Source organism: Podarcis liolepis (assembly GCF_965112155.1).
Source record: "Podarcis liolepis genome assembly, chromosome: 16".
In the NCBI taxonomy this organism is placed as follows: domain Eukaryota; kingdom Metazoa; phylum Chordata; class Lepidosauria; order Squamata; family Lacertidae; genus Podarcis; species Podarcis liolepis.
In genome coordinates, this window is record NC_139567.1 from 22528158 (window position 1) to 22549693 (window position 21536).

General features: G+C 44.8%; 1 protein-coding gene across 4 annotated transcripts in view; it reads left to right on the forward strand.

Annotated features, from left to right (window-relative positions):
* The window catches only part of GRIK4 (glutamate ionotropic receptor kainate type subunit 4), a 462633-nt gene that overhangs the window by 370355 nt on the left and 70742 nt on the right, over window positions 1-21536 (forward strand). For all 4 annotated transcript variants that reach the window (XM_083480954.1, XM_083480952.1, XM_083480955.1 and 1 more), the window contains exons 9-10: window positions 8308-8460; window positions 10287-10391. In XM_083480954.1, coding sequence (XP_083337080.1) covers window positions 8308-8460; window positions 10287-10391 — 258 coding nt within the window. The remainder of the gene's footprint in view (window positions 1-8307; window positions 8461-10286; window positions 10392-21536) is intronic.

The following is a 21536-nucleotide window of genomic DNA, read 5'->3' on the forward strand; positions in this document are numbered from 1 at the left end:
GGCTTTTCTCCCACATCTCTACTTGAAACAAACTGGTGCAGTGTGGAATATTGTGTTCGTGCTTCTAGTCAGCCAGCCATGCCCTTTCCCATGATACCCCATTCCATCTGCTCCCAGGTTCCTATCCCAGCCCCCCAATCCAACCCTGAGCATGCTCAGTCCAAATTGAGTGATTTGGGGCTTTCCCTTCCCTCCTCTCTTTAGGGTTTTTGACCATTCTTTGCACTCCTGTAAACCTTGGATTTCCCCCCAAATTTCCATTTGGGCTGTGTTAAATCTCCTCACTTGGAGAATTGAATTCACTATGAATATGTATGAGTGGACCACCAAGAGTGGACCTTTCAATTTTCTTGAGACTTTCTTCTGTGAACAATGATATTTTTGTTCCCCTCTCCCCTTTCTGATATCTGAAAGAGCACCTCTGCTTAGCAGAACCCCCAAAATTTGGAAATTAGTTTGAAGAAGAAGAAGAGTTTGGATTTGATATCCCGCCTTTCACTCCCCTTCAGGAGTCTCAAAGCGGCTAACATTCTCCTTTCCCTTCCTTCCCCACAACAAACACTCTGTGAGGTGAGTGGGGCTGAGAGATTTCACAGAAGTGTGACTGGCCCAAGGTCACCCAGCAGCTGCATGTGGAGGAGCGGAGACGCGAACCCGGCTCCCCAGAATACGAGACTACCGCTCTTAACCACTACACCACACTGGCTCTTGAGCAGGAATGGGTGAAATTTGTTGGCCCAAGTGCTGCATCCTCTCATGGGCAATGTTCCAGGAGCATGATACCAGTGGTGGGTGTGACCAGACCCACCCCCTCCCTATCCATGCAAACTAGAGGCATTACCACAGTTCATGATCATATTCTAGCCAGGGAAAATCACTCTAGGAGGGTGCAGAGCAGGACCAGTGAAGGGTGTGGGCTGGGTAGAGTCCTAAGGGCCAGGCAGAGATGCCCAGAGGGCCACAGTTGGCCTCCAGGCTTGATATTCCCCAACCCTGCCATAGATGGTGGCATGCCACCACATTGAAAAATGTTCAGCGCCACCCTCTCCAGATTGCATGTGTACAGCCATTATACAGCTTCATAGAAAACTGTCCTTGATCATCCTGTCTGATAAAATAAAATAAAAAGAGACACTGGCAAACATAAAAACCCACTCCTGGAATTGAAGCAAATGTTTGTAGGCTTACAAAGTCGAATATCCCAATCAATAGTGTCATATGCTTCATTAAGATCTACAAGCATCATTTGTGGTAGCTAATAAGAGATCGTTAACTGCGCAGAGGAAGGGAAAAGGAGATGAAAAACGGACCAAAGACAATTAAAGATGACAAGCTGGATTTCTGACATGGAGGTAACAAATGGAAAGCACACCCAAATATATTGGATGTTTTTGACCTATTACTGGCAAGCTAGATCTTGGACTCTTTCACATTAATGCTGTTATTCTGCCAAACCTTGAGGATCTCGCGTGAGGTTAAAAATCCAGGAGGGTTTGCAGAAAAATCTCAAAATCAAGAGAACAGAAAACTAGAGAATGGTGTGCATCCATTGATCAAGGATCAAGGGCTTAACAACATTTGTGTTTTCTGAGACCCCTTTCCCTTAGCGACCTTCAGAAAAACCCCAAACTTTGCAAAAGCACAAATCTTCCCACCATGCCATGCAAACCAGCAAATGTATGTCGTTTCCCCTCAAGACATAATTGTGAGCGTGGCAATGGAGTTCACCTGAGGCAAAGTTTACAAAATGTTTGACAGCAAGTGTTGCTTTGAAAGCTTCCAGAAATCGAGCCTTGGGGTGGGAACATCACAGAAGTGGAATAGGAAGGTGTTGACAAACCAGGGACCCAAAGTATGCCCCAATTTTTGTGCTGATAGATGATCAGAGGCACGGGGAATTGGCACTAATTTCTAGGAGAAAGAAAATAGTATAAATCAGTTGTGGTGAGTCCTTGGCCCTCGAGATGTTGTTACACTACAACTCCCAACATCCTTGGCCTTTGGCCATGCTTGCTAGGACAGATGAGAGTAACCTCTGGAGGGCTAAAGGTTCCCCATTAGTGTAAAGACTCAGCTGTTGGGATGCAAGAGGAGATCGTGTCCACCTTCAATTTGATCTCTTATGGGCCTATGAGCCTCTTTTTGAGAAAGGAGCATCGTTAGTGCAGGCCATTAACAAGACATCTTGGTAGTGGAGAAACTAGGGATGCAAGGGTAGAGGGGAGATAATAAAAAAGTATCAGATAGCAAAGTCCTAAATATAGGTTGTTTCATGTGTTTATGTTTAAAAATTAGGAGCCAAGGGCTTGGAAGGTGTCTTCCTTTATTGACACTACATCCTGGAAGATAGGGCATGTTTTTTCTTGCTAAGTAGCCGAGTAAAATATTGCCTTCACAGTTTTTCTTATACAGTGGTACCTCGGGTTAAGTATTTAATTTGTTCCGGAGGTCCGTACTTAACCTGAAACTGTTCTTAACCTGAAGCACCACTTTAGCTAATGGGGCCTCCCGCTGCTGCCGTGCCGCCAGAGCACGATTTCTGTTCTCATCCTGAAGCAAAGTTCTTAACCTGAAGCACTATTTCTGGGTTAGCCGAGTCTGTAACCTGAAGCGTATGTAACCTGAAGCGTATGTAACCCGAGGTACCACTGTAGCTCTGTAAGTCAAAAGCAGAGAAGCTTTAAAAAAAAAAAGAAACCTGAAAGTGTAGGAAAGGGATAGTTTTCCTGGGATTGGGTAGGAGAGCTCCTGCAGGCCCTGCCCTCCATAATTTACAACCCTGAATTAGTGTTGTGCCTTGGAATATGTTTCCCCATTATGTATTTCCCCTCTTCCTGCAACCTGTAGTGCAGAGTGCCTCTAAGCATGTGCAAAGTACATTTCTTCTTATCCATAGTAATACTTATTTATATGAAGACACCAAAGAACATTCCTTAAGCAATAGAAGTCTTCCCCATAGCAAAGATTGAGCTTCAGGAGGGATCTGGAAGGTGCATGCCTCCTGCAGAAGCTCAAAGGAAGGCACTGTCCATTTTGGGAATTAATTACATCCAGAGTTGTTTGTGCAGAATAGCTAGAGGAGAGAAATGACACAAGCAGTAGGTATTCTCAGATAGAATTTTGCTCACATGCCAGAGAAGGTGAGGTGACGCAAGGGATTTCTGAAGTGAAGACACCTCGCCGACCCCCCACAATGGTAATTGAGGAGAGACGCTCTGAGGAGAGAGGTTAGTTAGGAGAAACCGAGCTTTGATAATAATAAGGAACCGACAACAATGAGAAAATGCAGGAAGTGATGATAATTAAAGGTGAAATCTTAGTCATAGCAGTGAGGAGGAGAGAGAAAATGACCAGTTAATAACTTGATGAAAAATGAAATGAAACCAATGGGATTGGGGTTGGGGGAAAAAAAATAAGTACCACCTGAGTCTAGAGGAATAAATAGAAGTGATTAGAAGCAAATGAGTCTAAGCTGGGCTGTCAACACAGATTGGGTACTCCTTTGCCAAAGCAGTATTGTCAGATATGAAAGTCCTGCGTGCAGGAAGGGACCTAGAGAGTTTAGCGAGACCGGGATTAGGAATAGAGGAGCTCTGGTCAACTAACCTTTACTCAGAGAAGGCCAGGGGTCAGCAAGCTAAGGCCCATGCACCACAAGCGGCCCACGGGTGTCGTTTAACCAGCCCACAAGCCGCCCACTCAGCAAGTCCCCGTGCGCTACACTAAACCGGTGTGGTGCAGGGACTCGCTTCCGCGGCGCCAGAAATCGTGTCTGCGTAGACACAGACGCCGGAAATCACGGGTGCTCGATCCGGCCCACAGAGGGATCTCCGCTGGAGTGAACCAGCCCAGGCGACGTAAACCTTGCCAACCCCTGGAGTAGGCCCATGGAAATTAATGGGCCTAAGGTACTTATGGTCATTGATTTCAGTGGGTCTACTCTGGGTAAAAGTTCATTGACTATAGGGAGACTGCCTTATACAACAGTTGTCCATCTAGCTCCATATTGCCTACACTGACTGGTAGCAGACGATCTACAGGGCTTCAAACAAGGATCTTTCCCAGCCCTACCTGGAGAAGCCAGAGATGTTCTACATAGGATCTTCTGCATGCAAAAGAAGCAGCTGGTCTGCCACTGAGGTAAACGTCCCAATCTGTAGTATAAGATCCTTGTGGGGGGAATGGTCATAGGGTTATTGGCTAATCACAACCCAAACAATAGGCAATCACTTGGTTTATTTCAAGGGCAATCTGAATCTGTAATGTCAGTAGCCCCTGGGAAGGCTACATTTATGCAGGAGGCTGCTGCAACTAACCTCATGCCAGTGCAGAGCATCATAGTCTGGATCAGGCTGGTGTCCCTTCCATTCCAGCATAGCGTCTCATAGCGTCCACCCAGATGCCCCAAGCAGGACCTGAGCACAAGACCATTCTGCCTCTCCTGTGGTTTCCCACAGCCAGTAGGCAGAAGCATTACTGCCTCCGACCATCGAGGCAGAACATAGCCACTGTGACTAGTAGCCATTTATAGACTTATCCTCTAGGATAAGTGGGTAAGTAGGATACGTAGGAGAGTGTGGGTGGCGCTGTAGTCTAAACCACTGAGCCTCTTGAATCCCCGTGATGGGGTGAGCTCCCATTGCTCTGTCTCAGTTCCTGCTAACCTAGCAGTTTGAAAGCACACCAGTTGTGATGGCCTGGGAATCCGATTCAGAGGCTGAACCGGAGGAATCCCAGCCTGCACAGGAGTCCCCGCCTCCAGGGCCGGCTGAACTGGGGCAGGGCCTTGATTCTGAAGCGCCTGCACCTGTGCCGGATCCTCAGGAGCAGGCACCAGGTGAATCCACTCTAGCTCTGGAGGTGGTTGAGGACTCAGTGCCTACAGGTGAGTCTCCCCCTGGGTCCAGTAACCCTTCAGCCTCTCCTGAACTGCAGAGGCTCAGGGCAGAGAGGCGGAGGGAACTGGTTTCTCCCAGGAGGAGTGAGCACTCCTCGTCTTAAGGCCAGGAGAGGTGGGTCTCCTGGGGGCCGGGGCCGCCCCTGGCCTCAGAGAAGATAAAGGCCAGGTTGCGGGAGCAACGTCGTTGAAGAGCTTTCTCGGCCAGCACCCAGTCCGGTTCCCCCAGAGTTCCTGTCCTTGCCCGGTTGCTCACTGTGGACTCTGCTTCGCCTGTGGAGGACTGTCTGCCGACCCTCGACTCAGGTCCTGGACCTCGCCCCACGGTAACCTCCCCCCTGGACCAGCACACCAGTGCAAGTAGATAAATAGGTATGGTTGCGGCAGGAAGGTAAATGGCTTCCATCACGGTGTTCCGTTGCTCCAGAAGCAATTTAGCCATGCTGGCCACATGACCCGGAAAGCTATGTGTGGACAAACGCTGGCTCCCTCGGCCTTAAAGCGAGATGAGCGTCACAACTCCATAGTCACCTTTGACTGGACTTAACTGTCCAGGGGTCCTTTACCTTTACCTTACCTCCCAGTACAGGGAGAAGGCCTCTTTCTCTCAATTTCCTACCCTTTACACCACCACCAAAGCATTGAATTAGAAAGTAAAGTGGTGGGAGGCTGGGGGATCAGTGGGTGTCCCAAAGAGGACAGCATAGCCAGGAGGGAATTCTTCTCTGGCTCAGAGGAGACTTTGGATGTCACCATCCTCACTTTGCATTTGAGGTGAGCACTATGCACACCAGAGAGCTATTATTTTCCAAGCCCGGTAATATGAGTCCCAGCCACATCACTAGTTGGAACAGGCATTCCTATCAATCCCTCGAAAGGCCTTATCTTAGATGGCTAAATATAAGTGCTAAAGGTTGTACGGGCAGAAGTTAATACCACTGTAACTGTTGAAATCCTGGGCTAAGTACAGAAATAAACTGAGCCTGGGTGCATTTCTGTAGACTCTAAATTTAATTTACAAGATGTTTTAGGAGACTTTCCCTTGGGAGTCTTACATAATGTTTTGCGATTTAAGGATTTAGTGGTGCATAACAGATATATTACTCACGAAGAGATGAATGTTAATTCATCGCACTTGATGCCTGCTTGGGTTGAAGAATTTCAAGTCCAGTATTCTGAATTAAGACTTGATAAGTCGGCTGAGAAATCAACATAGTGTGAAGAGTTATTGACAAAAAGAGCCAAAGAGAAAAGGGCAATTGTCACAACTATATAATATAATCTCTGGTTTACAGATAAAGATGCATTCTTATAAGTTTCTCCAGGACTCGGGAAATGGCTCATGGGACAAGATCTGGGCAGAGATTCATATGTCAATTAGGCTATTTTCTCTTTAAGAGTGACTCAGTGCAGATCAGTGTACTTTGCAAAACATTACCCCCTACGGGGTTAAATAAGATCTTGAGTACATTTTTAGACTTTGAAAATGTCATAACGAGTGGATAGATTTATTTATGATGTGCAGTAGAGTTATCCTTGTGTTCAGCATTATTGACCAGAAGTTACATACTTCATAGGGACACAGAAAAAAGCTTTGTACTGAGCCAGACGATTTATTCATCTAATCAAGTACTGTCTACACTGGCTGGTAGCATCTCTTCAGGGTTTCAGACAAGGGTGATGTCATGAATTGAATTTATGACATTTTGCATGCAAAGCCATCATTTTTCCACCAGCCATCTCCCCCCGCCCCCAAATAGATCGTGTAGCACTAAAATCCGATGCAAATATTTTTGTTGTTGTTTAGTTATGTCCAACTCTTCATGACCCCATGGACCAGAGCAAGCCAGGCACTCCTGTCTTCCACTGCCTCCCGCAAATATTTTACATTTGAATTATTTGAAAGAAAGCTTTTAAGGGGCTCTTAAAATGTAGTTGTTGCTTTCTTTTGCTTGCAGAAAATGAACCTCCGGTTTTTACTGTAAATTGTTTATTGTATAAATGTTCTACCTTGTTTTCTTTCTTTTTTTCAAATGACAGCTAAATTCATTCACAAAACAGATCTATTTTGTTTTATTTAAGCATTTTTATGTTGCCCAATCATCTGTGTCCTCTGGGCAGTTCATGGATTGAAATCACTAAAATACATCAGCAGTACTAAAAAAAACCTTTAAAAAACCCATCAAATATATAAAAGCAACGCCAGTGCAAAAATTAACAAAGAGCAGCATAAACCCATTTGACAGTATCAAATCAGTAAACGGCACTAAAAAAAATCAGCACAGGGAAGACAAAATAGTTCTAAGAACTAAAAGCATGGAATTTAAAAAGCCTGGAGGGGAAGAGAAAAATCAATTTAGAACAGTAAAATCAAATTACAGATAATAACAGCAACAAAGGAATGGCATTTGGCAGCAGGAATAAAGAATCACCCAGTTAAAAACAATGCAGCAGCAGTATGAGTATCAAACTGCAACTCATCCCATGACATTGGCCTCCCACTATCCCCCTAGAGAACTTGGCATGTTTGAACCAGGTAGCTTTCCCCATGGCATTCCACAAGATTGGTGCCACAACTTAAAAGACCCTGCTTCTTAAGGGCACCTGCTGGACGTCACTCAGGGAAGGAATCCGAGGCCAAGGCCTCTGATAATGAAGAATATGCTGGGGGAAGAAAAGCCCCAGCAAATACGAATGGTTTGTTAAAGTTCAGGATATCTCTGATGTGGCTAAGCAGACAAATAAAATGCACTGAAGAAATGACTTAGGTATGTCTATAGAGGAAACTAGCTGTCAGATTATCTGCATTTTTTTCTTCATTGGATTGGAATGGTGTCGATTTTCTTGCTGTCGCTTCTGGCTTTTTATTTTTAATTGAAAAGAAAAGAAACAGAATTCACGGCTGCCAGAGGGAGGAATTCGATGCCCACCTGAGCACTCTGCCCTTCCCCAAAAGTAGCAGAGTCACAATAAAGCATGCAAAATAATAAAAATAGCCAAATAAATACATCCCTGTTTCCCTCCTTCTGAATTGTTAAAAAGGGCACCTGTGTGGTGCTGCTGCATCAATTTACATTTCCTAAAACCCAGACAGTTGGCTCAGTTTAAAATGCTCTTTGGTTGGTTGATAGATCTAGTTATTTTTCTATTCCACCCTATTTTATGAATAACACATTACATTGGGTGACCAGGGCAATTTTGCTAGTAATGAGATTTTGAATCCTATATATTTATTTTTTGCTTGGCTTTTTAGAATAAGGGGCGTTTTTAATTTAAAAAATAATAATAAAGTAATTTGAGCTGGACATATATTAAAAACATGATAAATGGGATGCCTTGTGCACTCTGCAATTTTCCGGCCTGGGTTACACTTCCTTTGCCTATTCCAATTCTCTTCCCGATATCTTCAGCTGTCTTCTGCCTTGTTGTTTGATGCTGTCTACGCTGTCGTGAGCGCCGTTCAGGAGCTGAACCGGAGCCAGGAGATCGGCGTCAAGCCCCTGTCCTGTGGATCTGCCCAAATCTGGCAGCATGGCACCAGCCTGATGAACTATCTGAGAATGGTGAGGAAGGATTGAACATAAATGGTTTGGACGGAAGAGGGAGAGAAGTGTTGCCAGGGGGTTTAACGCTGAGCAAGACGGTGGTGGGGGTATTGATTTTAAAATATTTGTTGGTTTGGAGTTGGTTTGGTTTTTTTAAGAGAAAAATAGGTATTTTTACATGACCCAAAAGCTGTACGCTGACTCCCTCAGCCAATAAAGCGAGATGAGCGCCGCAACTCCAGTCGGTCATGACTGGACCTAATGGTCAGGGGTCCCTTTAGCTTTACCTTTACCTGTGGTCACTGCTGATGGGGAAGGCATTTAGTCTTGCGAGCATAAAAGCTCTTTGTTGGGAAGGAAGTAGTAGGTCTGTTAGGTAATTGGCACAACATCTGTCTGAAGTAGTTATGCCTAGGGCCTCTGGAGAACAGGGTCTTGGAGTGTGAGGAGACTAACACTGTTTTTCGTGTTCATAAAGCTACTGCTTGATTGTTTGGAGTACGTAGCTTTCATCACATACTTCGAGTCTTTCCAGAGCAATACCCAAACTACGTATTTTGTCGTCCTGAATTGCTCTAACATCCCTCCCACTGAAGGAGGCCATAGATTAAAAGCCAAAGAGCTGGAGGAAAAGAAATGTTTTATCCTGGTGCCTAAAGATAAGCAATGATGGTGCCAAGTGTGCCTCCCTGGGGAGAGCATTCCACAAGTAGGGAGCCACCACTTAAAAGGCTCCTTTCTGAAGTCCCAAAGGGAGCAGGAAAGCCTGGATATGTTCAGCTTGATAGAGTACCAGTTACATAGGCCTTATTCTATGATGATTACCTTTTATTAAATCAATATCTGTTGGTGAAAGCAGGTCCTGTGCCAGCTTTCCTGGGTCTTGGATGAGTTTTATTTTATTATTTGTGTGTTGCATTTTCATGCCACCCTTTACTCCAAAGAGTTCAAGGTTGCATCTGTGGTTCTCCTCCTCCTCCTCCTCATTTAATCCCCACAACAACCCTGTGAGGTAGGCTAGTCTGAGAGACAGTAACTGGCCGAAGGTCACACCCTGTGAGCTTCATGGTTGAGTAGGAATTTGAACCCTTGTCTCCTGGGTCCCAGTCTGACACTCTAACCACTACACCACACTGGCAGTATTGGTTTCATCTGTCTACATACCTAAGGCCCGTCTGTGATAACAGACAAGTCACTTGCCCTGTGCCATCCCAAGTTCACCCTGGAGTTTTGCATTCTACTGTGGGGAAACCGGCCCTGAATGTGGAAGCTGCAGAAATGCCACCTGATTTTCCAAGGTGGGAAAACTGAAAAGGGTTATTGTCAGTGTCATAGTGCACGGGCAGCAATTAGCAGCATGTGGTTTGCTGTGTTTACCATCCCTTAACATGACAGTACTTTGTGTATTTTTGTTAATAATGCACTGTAAGCGTTTCTTTCCCCTAAATCCCAAGCAACACAGTGGAATGTGACACAATTAAGTTCCCCGCCTTCAGCAGCACAACTTCCAGCTCTAATCACAGGAGGAAGGGTGCGGTGAGAAAAGAGAATTTAGCAGTTCAGATGGAGTGAAAGACCTCTTGGGATCAGATGCTTGTCCTCGCCAAAAGCTCCCAGCCTTTCTCCCTGACACAATGGCTTTTCCTGTGCAGGAATGTGAGAGAGCATTCTGCCAAACAGCCCCAAACTTGCCTTATGAATGGCTGCAGTTCCGAGATGTTAGATGAAACATATTTGTTCTCCTTCTGGCTTTAAATGAGAGGGTGGATGTTCCAGAGCAGTGTGCTTGAGGATAAAAAGAAATTGTCCATATTTGGCGCTGCAACTCACCCTCTCTTGGACAGGTAGAATTGGAAGGTCTCACCGGCCACATAGAATTCAACAGCAAAGGTCAACGATCAAACTATGCCCTGAAGATCCTTCAGTATACCAGGAATGGCTTCAGACAGGTAAGGAAATGTCTACTCCAATTAGCACTTTGGTTCAAGTTGGTTTGTCCTTCAAAGTCCTGGTGTTGTTTCTGTCATGACGCCCATGAATATGGGATTATTCTCTGCTCTTTTGTTTTAGGTTAGTCGCACCTGTCCCTTAAAGAAAGCTAAATATGTACAGAGGTGGTTGTGAAGCCATTGCTGGCAGGGTTTTCTAAGGATGGGAGGGGATATGAGGGACTTTTCTGTAGCATCATTCAACTTTGGAATATCCTCCCAGGAACCATCCACCTGGCTTTTTGCAGAGCTGTTTAAGACTCACTTACTCCAACAAGAATTATTTGCACCTGAGCAGATGATAATTTGCCCCAATGCTCTTGATAGGGTTGTTTGTGCTGTTTTACAATGTTGCCTTTTATTATTACTTCACTGCAACTTATGGACCAATTTGGAACAATGAGAAAACTGGGAGATTAAGGCCACAGTCCTATACTAATATATGCAGGAGCAAATCCCACTGATTCTAATGGGGTTTATTTCCAAGATAACGTGTTTAGGATTGCAATGTAAAATGCATTTGCAATAAACAGATAAACAAAGGACTTGATATGTTTGTGGAAGTAGTTAGGTTTTGTGTGAGGTAAAAAAAAACATGGGGGGAAAGGGTGTCTTGGTGGGGAGTGGAGACTAGGTGGATATATGCACAACCAAATTAAAAAGTAAAAAGACTATTAAAAGTGGCTATGGAATGAGTTCATCACTTTTGAATTATGTACTTCTCAGCACACATTCTTGGCCACTATGACTGCATTCATAGGGCAGTTTATTCCACTTTCATGATGTTTCCCTAGCTGTTAAGTTCTGCATTATATCTGAGCTTTCACATGACATAAAAGCAACTTCTGGGATTGTAGTGGAATATAATGAAAGCTTAGTGCTCATTTCCATGTTATATGCTTCCAGGAAAAAAACAAAAACATGTTTGCAATTAGCAGTGTGATGAGCACTAAACTCGTGCTATATTCCACTATAGTGGCTTTAACATCATGTGCCATCTCAAATATAATGTGGAAATTAACAGGGGAACGTCATGAAAATGATAGAAATAGCCCTGCGAATGCAGACGTATATTGTCTAGAGGAACAATAGACTTTACTGCTTATCTGAACATGAGACGAGACTTTATAAAGATCAGATCACATGAATCCTCAGCAAGATCCTATCTTAGAGCTGTGATAGATTTTGCCCCTCTGAAAGCACAGAGCAGTTTTTGGAATTGTAGCAGTTCCAGTGCTTAATCTTTAGGAGCACAGCAGTGCTGTCCAGATGGGCACATAGGAACATTCCTAGAGCAGGGGCGTCTCCTTCGTCAGCGGGGTTAAGTTTGACCATTTTTAGGAAACTCAGAGTCAGAAAGCAAAGGCAAGATTTTCTCAGTTCGTCTGCCTGTCTGTCTCTTGTCTTTTGCTTGGAGTAAAACCTGATAGCCTAGGAAAGGCTCCCGGTGGTGGTAAAGCTGTGTGTGTGTGTGTGTGTGTGTGTGTGTGTGTGTGTGTGTGGAATTAGCAGCATATGACTGCCTGCAGTGCTGATCCATCTTTGTTTCCTTTTCTTCAAGAAGCTCTTTATCCTTCCAGCTTAACAAGCGCTGCTTTTCAGAGAGTGGCTTTTGGGAGGGAATTACAGAATTTGCTCCATTGCGCAAAGTTGTCGGCAGCTTCCGTGATCTTTTAAGCAGAATGTAGGCAAAGTGGCTTGTTCTAGGGAAAACTCTTTTTACTCCCTCCCACCCCAACCTAGGATTGTGCAGCTTAAGATTCCCTCTCTAAGAAATCTCAATACCTGTCAGCTTGCCATAAATTGCAACGTATTCACGATCCTCTGTGTTCTCGGGTCCAGGCGCAGTGCAGCCGCAGGTGGTGGGGCCAAGGCATGATAAAGTTGCAATAAGCAGAAGACAGTCAGCTGGGATTTAAACAGGCCATGGCAGGGGGCAATAAGTACTGGGGCCATTCCAGGGTGGGCACAACTCTTATAGGCAGAGGAGCACCAACAGCCCATGGTCTTTATCTGGGCTTGAGGAAGATACCACCCAGAAGCCATGGTGGCTGCTCCAATGTGGAAAGAGTGGGTGGCATAATCCATGGGTCATGACCACAGGCACAGAGGACCTTTCTCAGAACTGCTGTGAACTGCCACCTCGATAAGCAGGCTCTTTTGGCATGCATGAAGTGAGGGCCAGGGTGTTAGAATTCCTGCTCCATGATTGCAGTCATGGGATTGTTGTCTGTCACATGACGGTATATGTTTTGACTCCATAGAGTGGGAAGTGATGAAGACAGGATGTTTGTGTTACTGTGTTCTGTGAAGTGGGACTATTGTCCTTTGTTCTTTTTCTCTTTGCTGTCTGATGCTAGAGAGAGAGGGAGCCATGTTGCAGTGCTCCGTGTGTGTTTATATGTAAATAAAGTAGATTGGCAAAAATGCTGAGTTGCTGAGGTCTGTCACGCAAACTATGCAGACTCTGCGGATCCCTAAGTGTGCCAGTGTCGGTTGGCATTGGTTGCTGTGATGTTGAGGCTGAAGAAAGCTTAGGAAGCTCCCGAATGATCGACCAGGAGGGAGGGAACATGCCAGTCGGGCATGTGTCTCTGCCAGGGCCCTACTCAAGTGTAGGACGAGCTCCTGACACAGGGCCTGTGAAACTTCCTAATGGCCTGACACAGGCCAGAAACTTCCTAATGTCAATCACTGGGCAAGGCCCAGAATGAGGAGAAGCTTGCAAACACAGCACCGCCTCTATACCATACTGGTCGGTTTTGGAAAAGTGAACCCGCATCCTAGGTGAAGGTTAGGAACAGGATAGAACAGAGTTAACAGATAACATTCCATATCACATCATTAGGAAGAACTTTCTGCTGCTAAAAGCTGTTTGACAGTGGAATGGGCTACCTTGGAAGGTGTTAGAGTCTCCTTCACTTTTCAAACAGAGGTTGGATGACCGCATGTTGGAGATTCTTTAGCTATGATTCCGGCATTGCAGGGGGTTGGACTAGGTGACCCTCATGATCCTTTCCAACTCTACAGTTCTATAATTCCTTGAAGCCTTAAGAGTGCTTTCTTTCAGAAATCTCTTTGCAACTTTGTCAGACAACTCAAGAGTCAAAATCTGTTGTTTTCATAGTTCCTTGCTGCCCATTTTGGACAAACCCGATTCACAGCCTCCTCCTGCTGTAGCTGTGAGTTGGCATTCCAAGTGGAAAAAGTTGCCTTTTGCCTTGACAGTCCATTAGCTAGCATCCTTTTTAGTAGCCAAGCCACACCAATGCTAAAGGGAGGTTTTCGACAAGGGGGCAGCATGGTTCATAAGAATGCCTTTCAGCCACTTTCTGTTGGCTGCTTTCCCATCTGTTTGGCTTTCCCTCCTTGGCAGCATCTCAGTGCAGCCTATCATTCTCTGTTCAAATGGTAGCCCGGATGCCTTTAGAGCCTATCAAATTATTAATAACAACCTTATAATGCTTTACATATTCAAAGTGCTGAGCAAACACGAGCTCTCTGCCATGCAGTTATGTGTTACTGTGAGTTAAATAATGCAGTTAGCTGATAAATAATAGAGGAGCGAGAATAGTGAGGCGAGAAGGAAGGAGGTACTGAGGCAGGGAACAACATTTGCGGCTGAGTTCTTCTAAAATAACACGGAGAAGTCACACAGCACGAACCCAGTGCCTTTGTCTTACTTTATTCTCCTTCTGCCATGTTAGGAACACCCAAGGGAATCTATTTTGCATGCGCCACACCCCCAAACCATGGCAGGTGGCTCTAAAAACACAGAGCCTTCATGGTGATGGTACTCCAGTTGTGGACCTCCTTGCCCAAGAAGGTGTGTATGATATGCTCCCTGCTGACCTTCATGCTGTAGATGGATTTTAAAGAAAGGGTTATTGGAATCTTTATCATTTCTTCCTTAACAGAATAAATGGGTCCAAGGAAGAAATGATAAAGACTCCAACTAATAACCCTTTCTTTAAAACCCATCTACAGCATGAAGGTCTGTAAATCTGTTAAAGACTATTAAGACAGTCTTACTATGGAGCAGAACATAAAATGAACAAATATACATGGCAGCGCTATTCTCAGCACATCATCTTAAATGTGGAGTGGATGGGAGAGCTATCCATGGTGCTGAAAGCCACTGCCTGGTGTCCTGAAGCTGTCTCTTGACAGCTTTGCTGCATGTGCTATTGGGTTGGGAGGGATTTGGCAAATGTCGTCTAGTTGCTTATTTGCACAAACATATGGGTGGCTGCAGACAAGTCTGCACATAGTGCGCTCCCTCCAGGCCATGACTAGCCAATTGTGTGCATCTGCAGTGTCATGTGTTGGGTTTGGCTTTAAGTGCACATTAAGGACACAGGAAGGGCCCCACTGAACAAAGCTATAAATAATATTAATGATTGATTGATTGAATTTATATTCCACCCTATCTCCTCAAGGAGCCCAGGGCAGCAAACTGATATAAAATTTAAAAACAAAAAGCAAAGAAAAACATTCTAGGACAGCTTAAAAACAATTCTAAAAACAATTTACAATTGAAAACATTTCAAAGCAGTTGCAGATGAAAACATTCTAAAAGCAATTCCAATTTAAAATATACTACAATCCATGGATCTTCAGCCACCAAACAGGGATGTTTGAAAATTCCTCCTGGAAATTAATAATGATGGGGACAGCCATTCTGCAGCTGGGGAGCCACCACTGAAAAGGCCTTGTCATGGATCAGTGCCAACCAGGCAACACACCAGTTTAGTCCAACATCCTTTTCCCCACAGGATTAAAACAATTCGGGGAGACATAATGGACTAGCAAATGAACCTGTGGCAGAGCTAGAGAATTTGAACCATGTCCAAACCAACACCCTATGATCTGGTTCAGAACACCTCTCCAGAAATCTGCTGGGGGTGTGCGTGTCAAATGGTTTAATGGTTTCCAACCAAGAACCTACTCATTGAAAACCTGCATATGAGGGACAAGGCTCCAACCTACCCTTTTAATTAACTCACTGTTTCTTCTGTATTTGGAGACAGCACACACAAAACAGACTAGCATTGAAACGTGCAGTCTGTTAATTATTATTTATTTTATTTTATTGTTAAATTTGTATACCACCCTATACCCACAGCTCTCAGGGTGGTTCACAATATAAAATCACAATATAAAAACACAAAATACATATTCAAAATAAAATCAAAAACAACCCAATAACGCCCCCAAACACATTTTAAAGGGGCACTGGATGTCAAAAAGCCATATAATACAAACTAGCAAGTTCAGGTGTAAACAGTACTTAAAATGTTTTTTTAAAAAAAAAAAAAAAAAAAGCAAGGAACAGTGAGCTGAAGGGTTTTGCCAAAGCCAGACCGGAGGATGTGACAACCCACTACAAAAATTATGTCCAATGGAGGCTTCAGTTGTGTTGGCGATGCTTCAGTACTGCGCAGAAAAGCACCTGTGAATTCTGTAGGAGTTAAAGAGCCTCTCTTCCCCACCCTTGAGTCAAAACTTCACAGCAATCTTAATTTATGGACCACAGCACTGCTGATTATCCCTCCTTTTTCTCCTTTGGAGTGAGCCCTGGGAGAAATTTCAATGTTGTCATTATTTTAAAGTAGATGTAATTAGGAACTATTTGGCTAAACCCATTCCAGCCTGCCACAAGAGAAACTGGTGTCTGCTTCCCAGGAGCCAAATTATCTGGCTGCTGTGGTACAAAACACCACTTCTGCCTTCTCCAGAGGTGGTCAGACCCCGTTTTGCCCCCAACAGGTTATCTCTCTGGCTCTCCCTAAGTTGCCTGGGTTTCCTGCTCATCAGCTTTGATAGAAAATTCAGTGAACCTTGAAGCTGATGCAGATTTCAGCCAGCAAGCAAATTAGCAGCGCTTAAGGCTTTTCATCTTCCTCCACTGTGCTGTTGGCCAAAGCAGCCCACACCATTAAGTGATTTGATATTTAATATATTAACATAGTAAGTCCCAACACAATTTTTATTTAGTCCAAACTAGTTGAGTATATTTAGGAGTAAATTGTCCAGCCACACGAGATAGGCCCTCTGTTTGCAGCAAGGTGCATCTGGGAATTGAACAGGGCCAAGTTTATCCTTTTCTGAACCCTGGTGCAGGAAATGTATATGTAGGTGGATTGAGGCTTGCTGCCATCTTTCTGCAGCCACATAAATATTAGTATTTTTGCATATAACACTAATCCCTTCTCTTTGGACCAACAATAAGGCACTTGCTTGGTTGCCTTGCTGTCTCTTGTGCCAAAATATCTTCTTTCTTCCCGACCCCCATTAGCAATGACAAAGATATTCAGAAGTGAATGATAATTGCTTTTTTCCCCTTTGGGGAAGGAGAAGGAGCCATCATGATAAATGTGTCATGAGCACAAAGCAAATTTACCTTCATTTCAAGCAAAATAGCTGCCCTGTTTTGAGTCACCCCATCCATGCATATTCAAGGCTGCCAGTTCACAGCACTGCTTCCAGGCTCAGAAGATCGAAGATGGTGCTTTGGTGTCTAGAGGGCATGGAGGACTTAGCATGTCATCTCTCCTTGGTATCAACCCTAGCTGGGAGAAGCGGGTGCATGGAGCCCTTCTTGCTATCAAATCATTACTCAGGATGGTGTGTGGAGGGCTGTGCTGGGAGGCAGCTTGGAGCTTTGATGGGGGGAAAGAGCTGTCATCAGAACCTTACAGGGCTCTACTTACCAAAGGCTATGGATGGCTTATGTGCTTTCTTCCCCAGCTACCTGCCTGACAAAAACTCTGCTCAAAATGCTAGTTGCCTTGAGACTACAGAAGTGAGAGAAGCGGCATTTTGCTCTGCCAGAAGCCATAGGAACAAGGGCTGTTGGGGTGTCTTTCCAGAAGACAATGAGAGTCCTTCTGGGTCAGACCAACAGTCTATCTGGTTCCTAATCTTGCTTCCCATGGTGGCTAACCAGATGCCGCTGGGAAGGCAATGAACAGTGCATGAAGCCAACAGCCCTCTTCTGTTGTGGCTCCCCAGCTGCTGCTATGCAGTGACACACCACCTCTGAATGTGGAGGGTGCATAATAACCACCATTATTAGATAGGCATTGATTGCATCATTCTGTTACTATAATAATCTAGTACGTATTTTGGAAAGTTTTGCTCGCTGTGCATTTGGACACCTCTGAAGATATTGTAACCAAATTTGGCATTGTGGTTCCCAAGATCATGTTTTCATCTGTGTTTGGATATAATGGGGCACCATTCTGAATCAAGATGGCAGACTGAACCTGCCAAAATTTCGGGAATTTTAACCCCTGATTTCGAAACTGCACTGATTTTTTTGGTTCTTAGAATTCTTGAGCAACATCAGTCACATAGGAGAACATTTGATGGAAAGGGCCTGCACATTTTCCAGATTCATGAAATGAATGAATTGCAATCTTAAGGTCAGCATCTAAGAAGATAACAGCCCTGCTGGATCAGACCAATCTAGTTCAGGATCCTGTTCTCTGCCTTTTAATTTGGCAGACACAGGCTTCCATGGGACAGTAGGATGTTGTGGGCTCCCCAGACCCCACTGGGGAACATTGCCAGGATTTTGCCTCATAAATCCTGTCTTTCCCCCTCCCTGAACCTCCTCGCTGCCCATGGAGGGCAGCAAGGAGCGACCACCATTGACTCCTGATGTAGCTGGAAACTTCCCTCCTTTTCTCTCTTCTCAGGGCCAAGATAGAGATGACAGTTGGAAATCCATGATAGGATCTCCTGCTGTCTTTGCAAAAGTTTAGTGGCAGCTGTAGGTCAGGTCCAAATCCAGCCAGTGCTGCAACATGGAGAAAGGACGGCTTAACCCTTACATGCACAACACACACACACTTTTCCTGATGAAAATCCTGTGAAACTGCTATTTGCCCTTTAGGGCAACTTTAAGCTCCCTTTAGTAGCTTTAAGGGAGGGGGAGCAATTACAACTGCATGGGGGGAATTATTAACGTCCCCTCTCCTTCTCCAGCACTGTGTTCTAAGGCCTCAGCTCCAGCTTGAGAGAAGGGAGCCAGCTGCCACACAACCAGGCCTCTGGCAGGACCCACAGGAACAACCTGTGCCATGGTGGCTCTAACTGCCTGGCAACTCCCTCCAGATTGCCCGGCAGCCAGGCTGGTAGAGATACCAACCAGCAAGTGAGCTTCCCTAGAGCAGGATCCTTGCCCTATGCAGCACCAAACTCTGATCTGCTGTAACCAACAAAATTGTGGCCAGGTTTAACCCACATTTGTCTCATTGTGTTAGTTGCTCCTGAACAACACACCTTTGTCGTCCACGGTGCACGTTCTGATTATGATTACTGTTAAAACCTGTTGGGCCTCATTGCTCCTTTAACAGCTAACTCTCCTTAAGAATACAGAAAATTAGCCAGGCGAGATAAACATTTGTTGGAAAACAGTCGGGAACGTCAAGCGGTGTCTCCTCTTTTACAGCGTGTAAGCTTTTTATCCCCTGCAGCTCTCTCTGCCTATTGATGGAGCAGCCCCAAACTTTTCAGTAGGGGCGGGGGGAAGAGCTTTTCATGTAGTGACCGTAATATGCAACCTGCTCCATATCCCAACCATCTGAGAGAGCCAATGTGGTGTGTTCTTGTTCTCTGCTGTATCCCACTTCAGGCACAGAGGGCTGTGGGAGCCAATTAGTGCCATTACCATGCCATCAAGAGAGTCATCTTCAAGTCTGTGTAAGCACAGTGTGGGGCCGAATAACCTTGACACATTGATGTACTTAGCCTTGGCACCATCACACAGGCAAGGGTCACATCCACTCCTGCGTCAGAGGCAGCGCTGACAGTGGCCAATTAGTTTCCGCATGCCAGCAGGAAAGGAAGAAATTACCGACCTAGAGAGTTGTCAGAATTAAAGTTTATCTGATACTAAATAGCTGCTCTGGGAGGAATGGAGGATGTGCTATGGAGAGCGTCGGCAATCACTATCAAGGAGAAGAGTTGGTGGAGCATAGTGGTTAGGAGCATAGGCTCTGAGCTGGGATGCCCCCTGGGCAAATGTTCACTTAGCTGGGTGGCCAGGCTGCTCATTATTAGCCCCTCATTATATTTAAAAATGCCCAAGAAGTCTTGCAATGAACCACATTAATAACAGCAATTAGAAGAATTGCTTAAAAAGAACAGTCAATAAAACATCTGGATAAAACAGCAGAGAAAGAAGCCCATGAGGCCAAAAACAAGAAACCATCTAAAGACTCACATAGGAACACAGGGCACTGCCTTCTACTGAGCTCAGACCATTGGTCCATCTAGTTCAGTACTGGCAGCACTGTCTGGCAGCAGCTCATCAGGGTTTCAGGTAGGGAAAATTCCCAGCTCTACTTGGAGATGCAAAGTAGATGTTCTACCACTGACCTGCAGCCATTCACCATGTCTGTTCATTAAACACCTAGGCAAGTATTATTATTATTATTATTATTATTATTATTATTATTATTATTATTATTTTAAAAAGGGGGGGGGGGTGTTAAGACTTTATCTGAAAATGTTGCTCCCATGTAGCCAATACCAATCTAGTTATACCAGACCACACTTCTATTACATGCTCACTTAAACCAGTTTAAATTCCACTTAAACTGATTATTGCATTAAACTGAAGTGGGATTTCAAGCAGCTAAAGAGCATTTGTGTCAGGAGATTTGCACCAGCCAATCCAAGCCGGTATTCAGTTGGTGCAGGACAAGTTTCTAGTTTTGAAGAGACGCCAGGACCACTTGCGGTCTGTTCTTTAATTGCTCCAACGGTTGTGTCCCAGGGGCAAGTCCTTTCTCCATCTGCCAGGGAATGCAAGCCCTCGCCATCCCACAAGGGGGTGATGAGGCTTTGATGAGTTAGCATACTTTCAGAGGAGTGCTAAATGACAAGTTATCAAGAGGATGGAGCAGCTCTGCTCTGAAGAAAGCTTGCGGTATTTGGGACTTTTTAGTTTAGAGAAAAAGCGAGCCGGGGTGACATGATAGACGTTTATAAAATTATGTATTGCATGGAGAAAGTGATAAAAGAAAGTCCTTCTTCACACGGTGCATAGAGTTAAACTGTGGAACTTGCTCCCACAGCAGGCAGGGGTGGCCACCACCTTGGGTGGCTTTAAAAGAGAGTGAGACCAATTCATGGAGGAGAAGGCTAGGGATGGCTACTAGCCATAATGGCTATCCTCTGCCTCTACATTCAGAGGCAGTAAACCTTCCAAAAGCCAGTTAGTGGAAACCACAGGAGGGGAGGGTGTTCTTGTGCTGAAATCCTGCTTGAGGGTTTCCTACAGACATAGAATCATAGAACTGGAAGGAACCACAAGGGCCATCTAGACCAACCGCCTGCACTGCAGGAATCTTCTGGCCAACGTGGGGCTCAAACCCATGACCCTGATATTAAGAGTCTCGCATTCTACCAACATCTGGTAGGCCACTGTGTGACTGGACTAGATGGGCCATTGGCCTGATTCAGCAGGATCTTAGGTTCTTAGGCGATGACACTGGAAGAGAGCCAAGGGCTCAGCTTTTCCCACATCATAAATACTGATAATAAGAGGACATGATAATATCCTCCCCCCCCCCAAAAAAAAATAATAATAATGGTGTCTCTGTTTTGACCTGGTTTGGGAACTGTCAGGTGCTGGTAGCCAAAGGACAAAAAAAAATGCTTCTTCAGATCTTGAGGTTGGAGACCTTAGCAAGCTTGCGCGCACACACACACACACACACACACACAATTGGCAGTCTTTGTAAGATGATGGGTTAGCAGCATTTCTCTGGGTGGGTGGGGGAACAAGGATCCAGAGTCCTCTCCATCAACTCTTACAAAAAACCTGTGCAGTGGTTTGGAAACTCCAAACTTACCCAACATCTGAGCATTAAAGGCATGGATTTTTGAGCACCACTAAAACATCGACAGGACATAAACAACTCATTTTACCAGTATCTGTGTGCATTGTGTCAGAAGCATAAATGCATCAAGATAATTGGAGGTCAGTTTCCAAGACACAAGAAGTGTAAAAAAAAAGACCTGTGGGCAACGGAAGCTCTAACCTCCACTTCACGTGCTTCCAGTTTCTTGGAAGACCTTAGATATGAGATA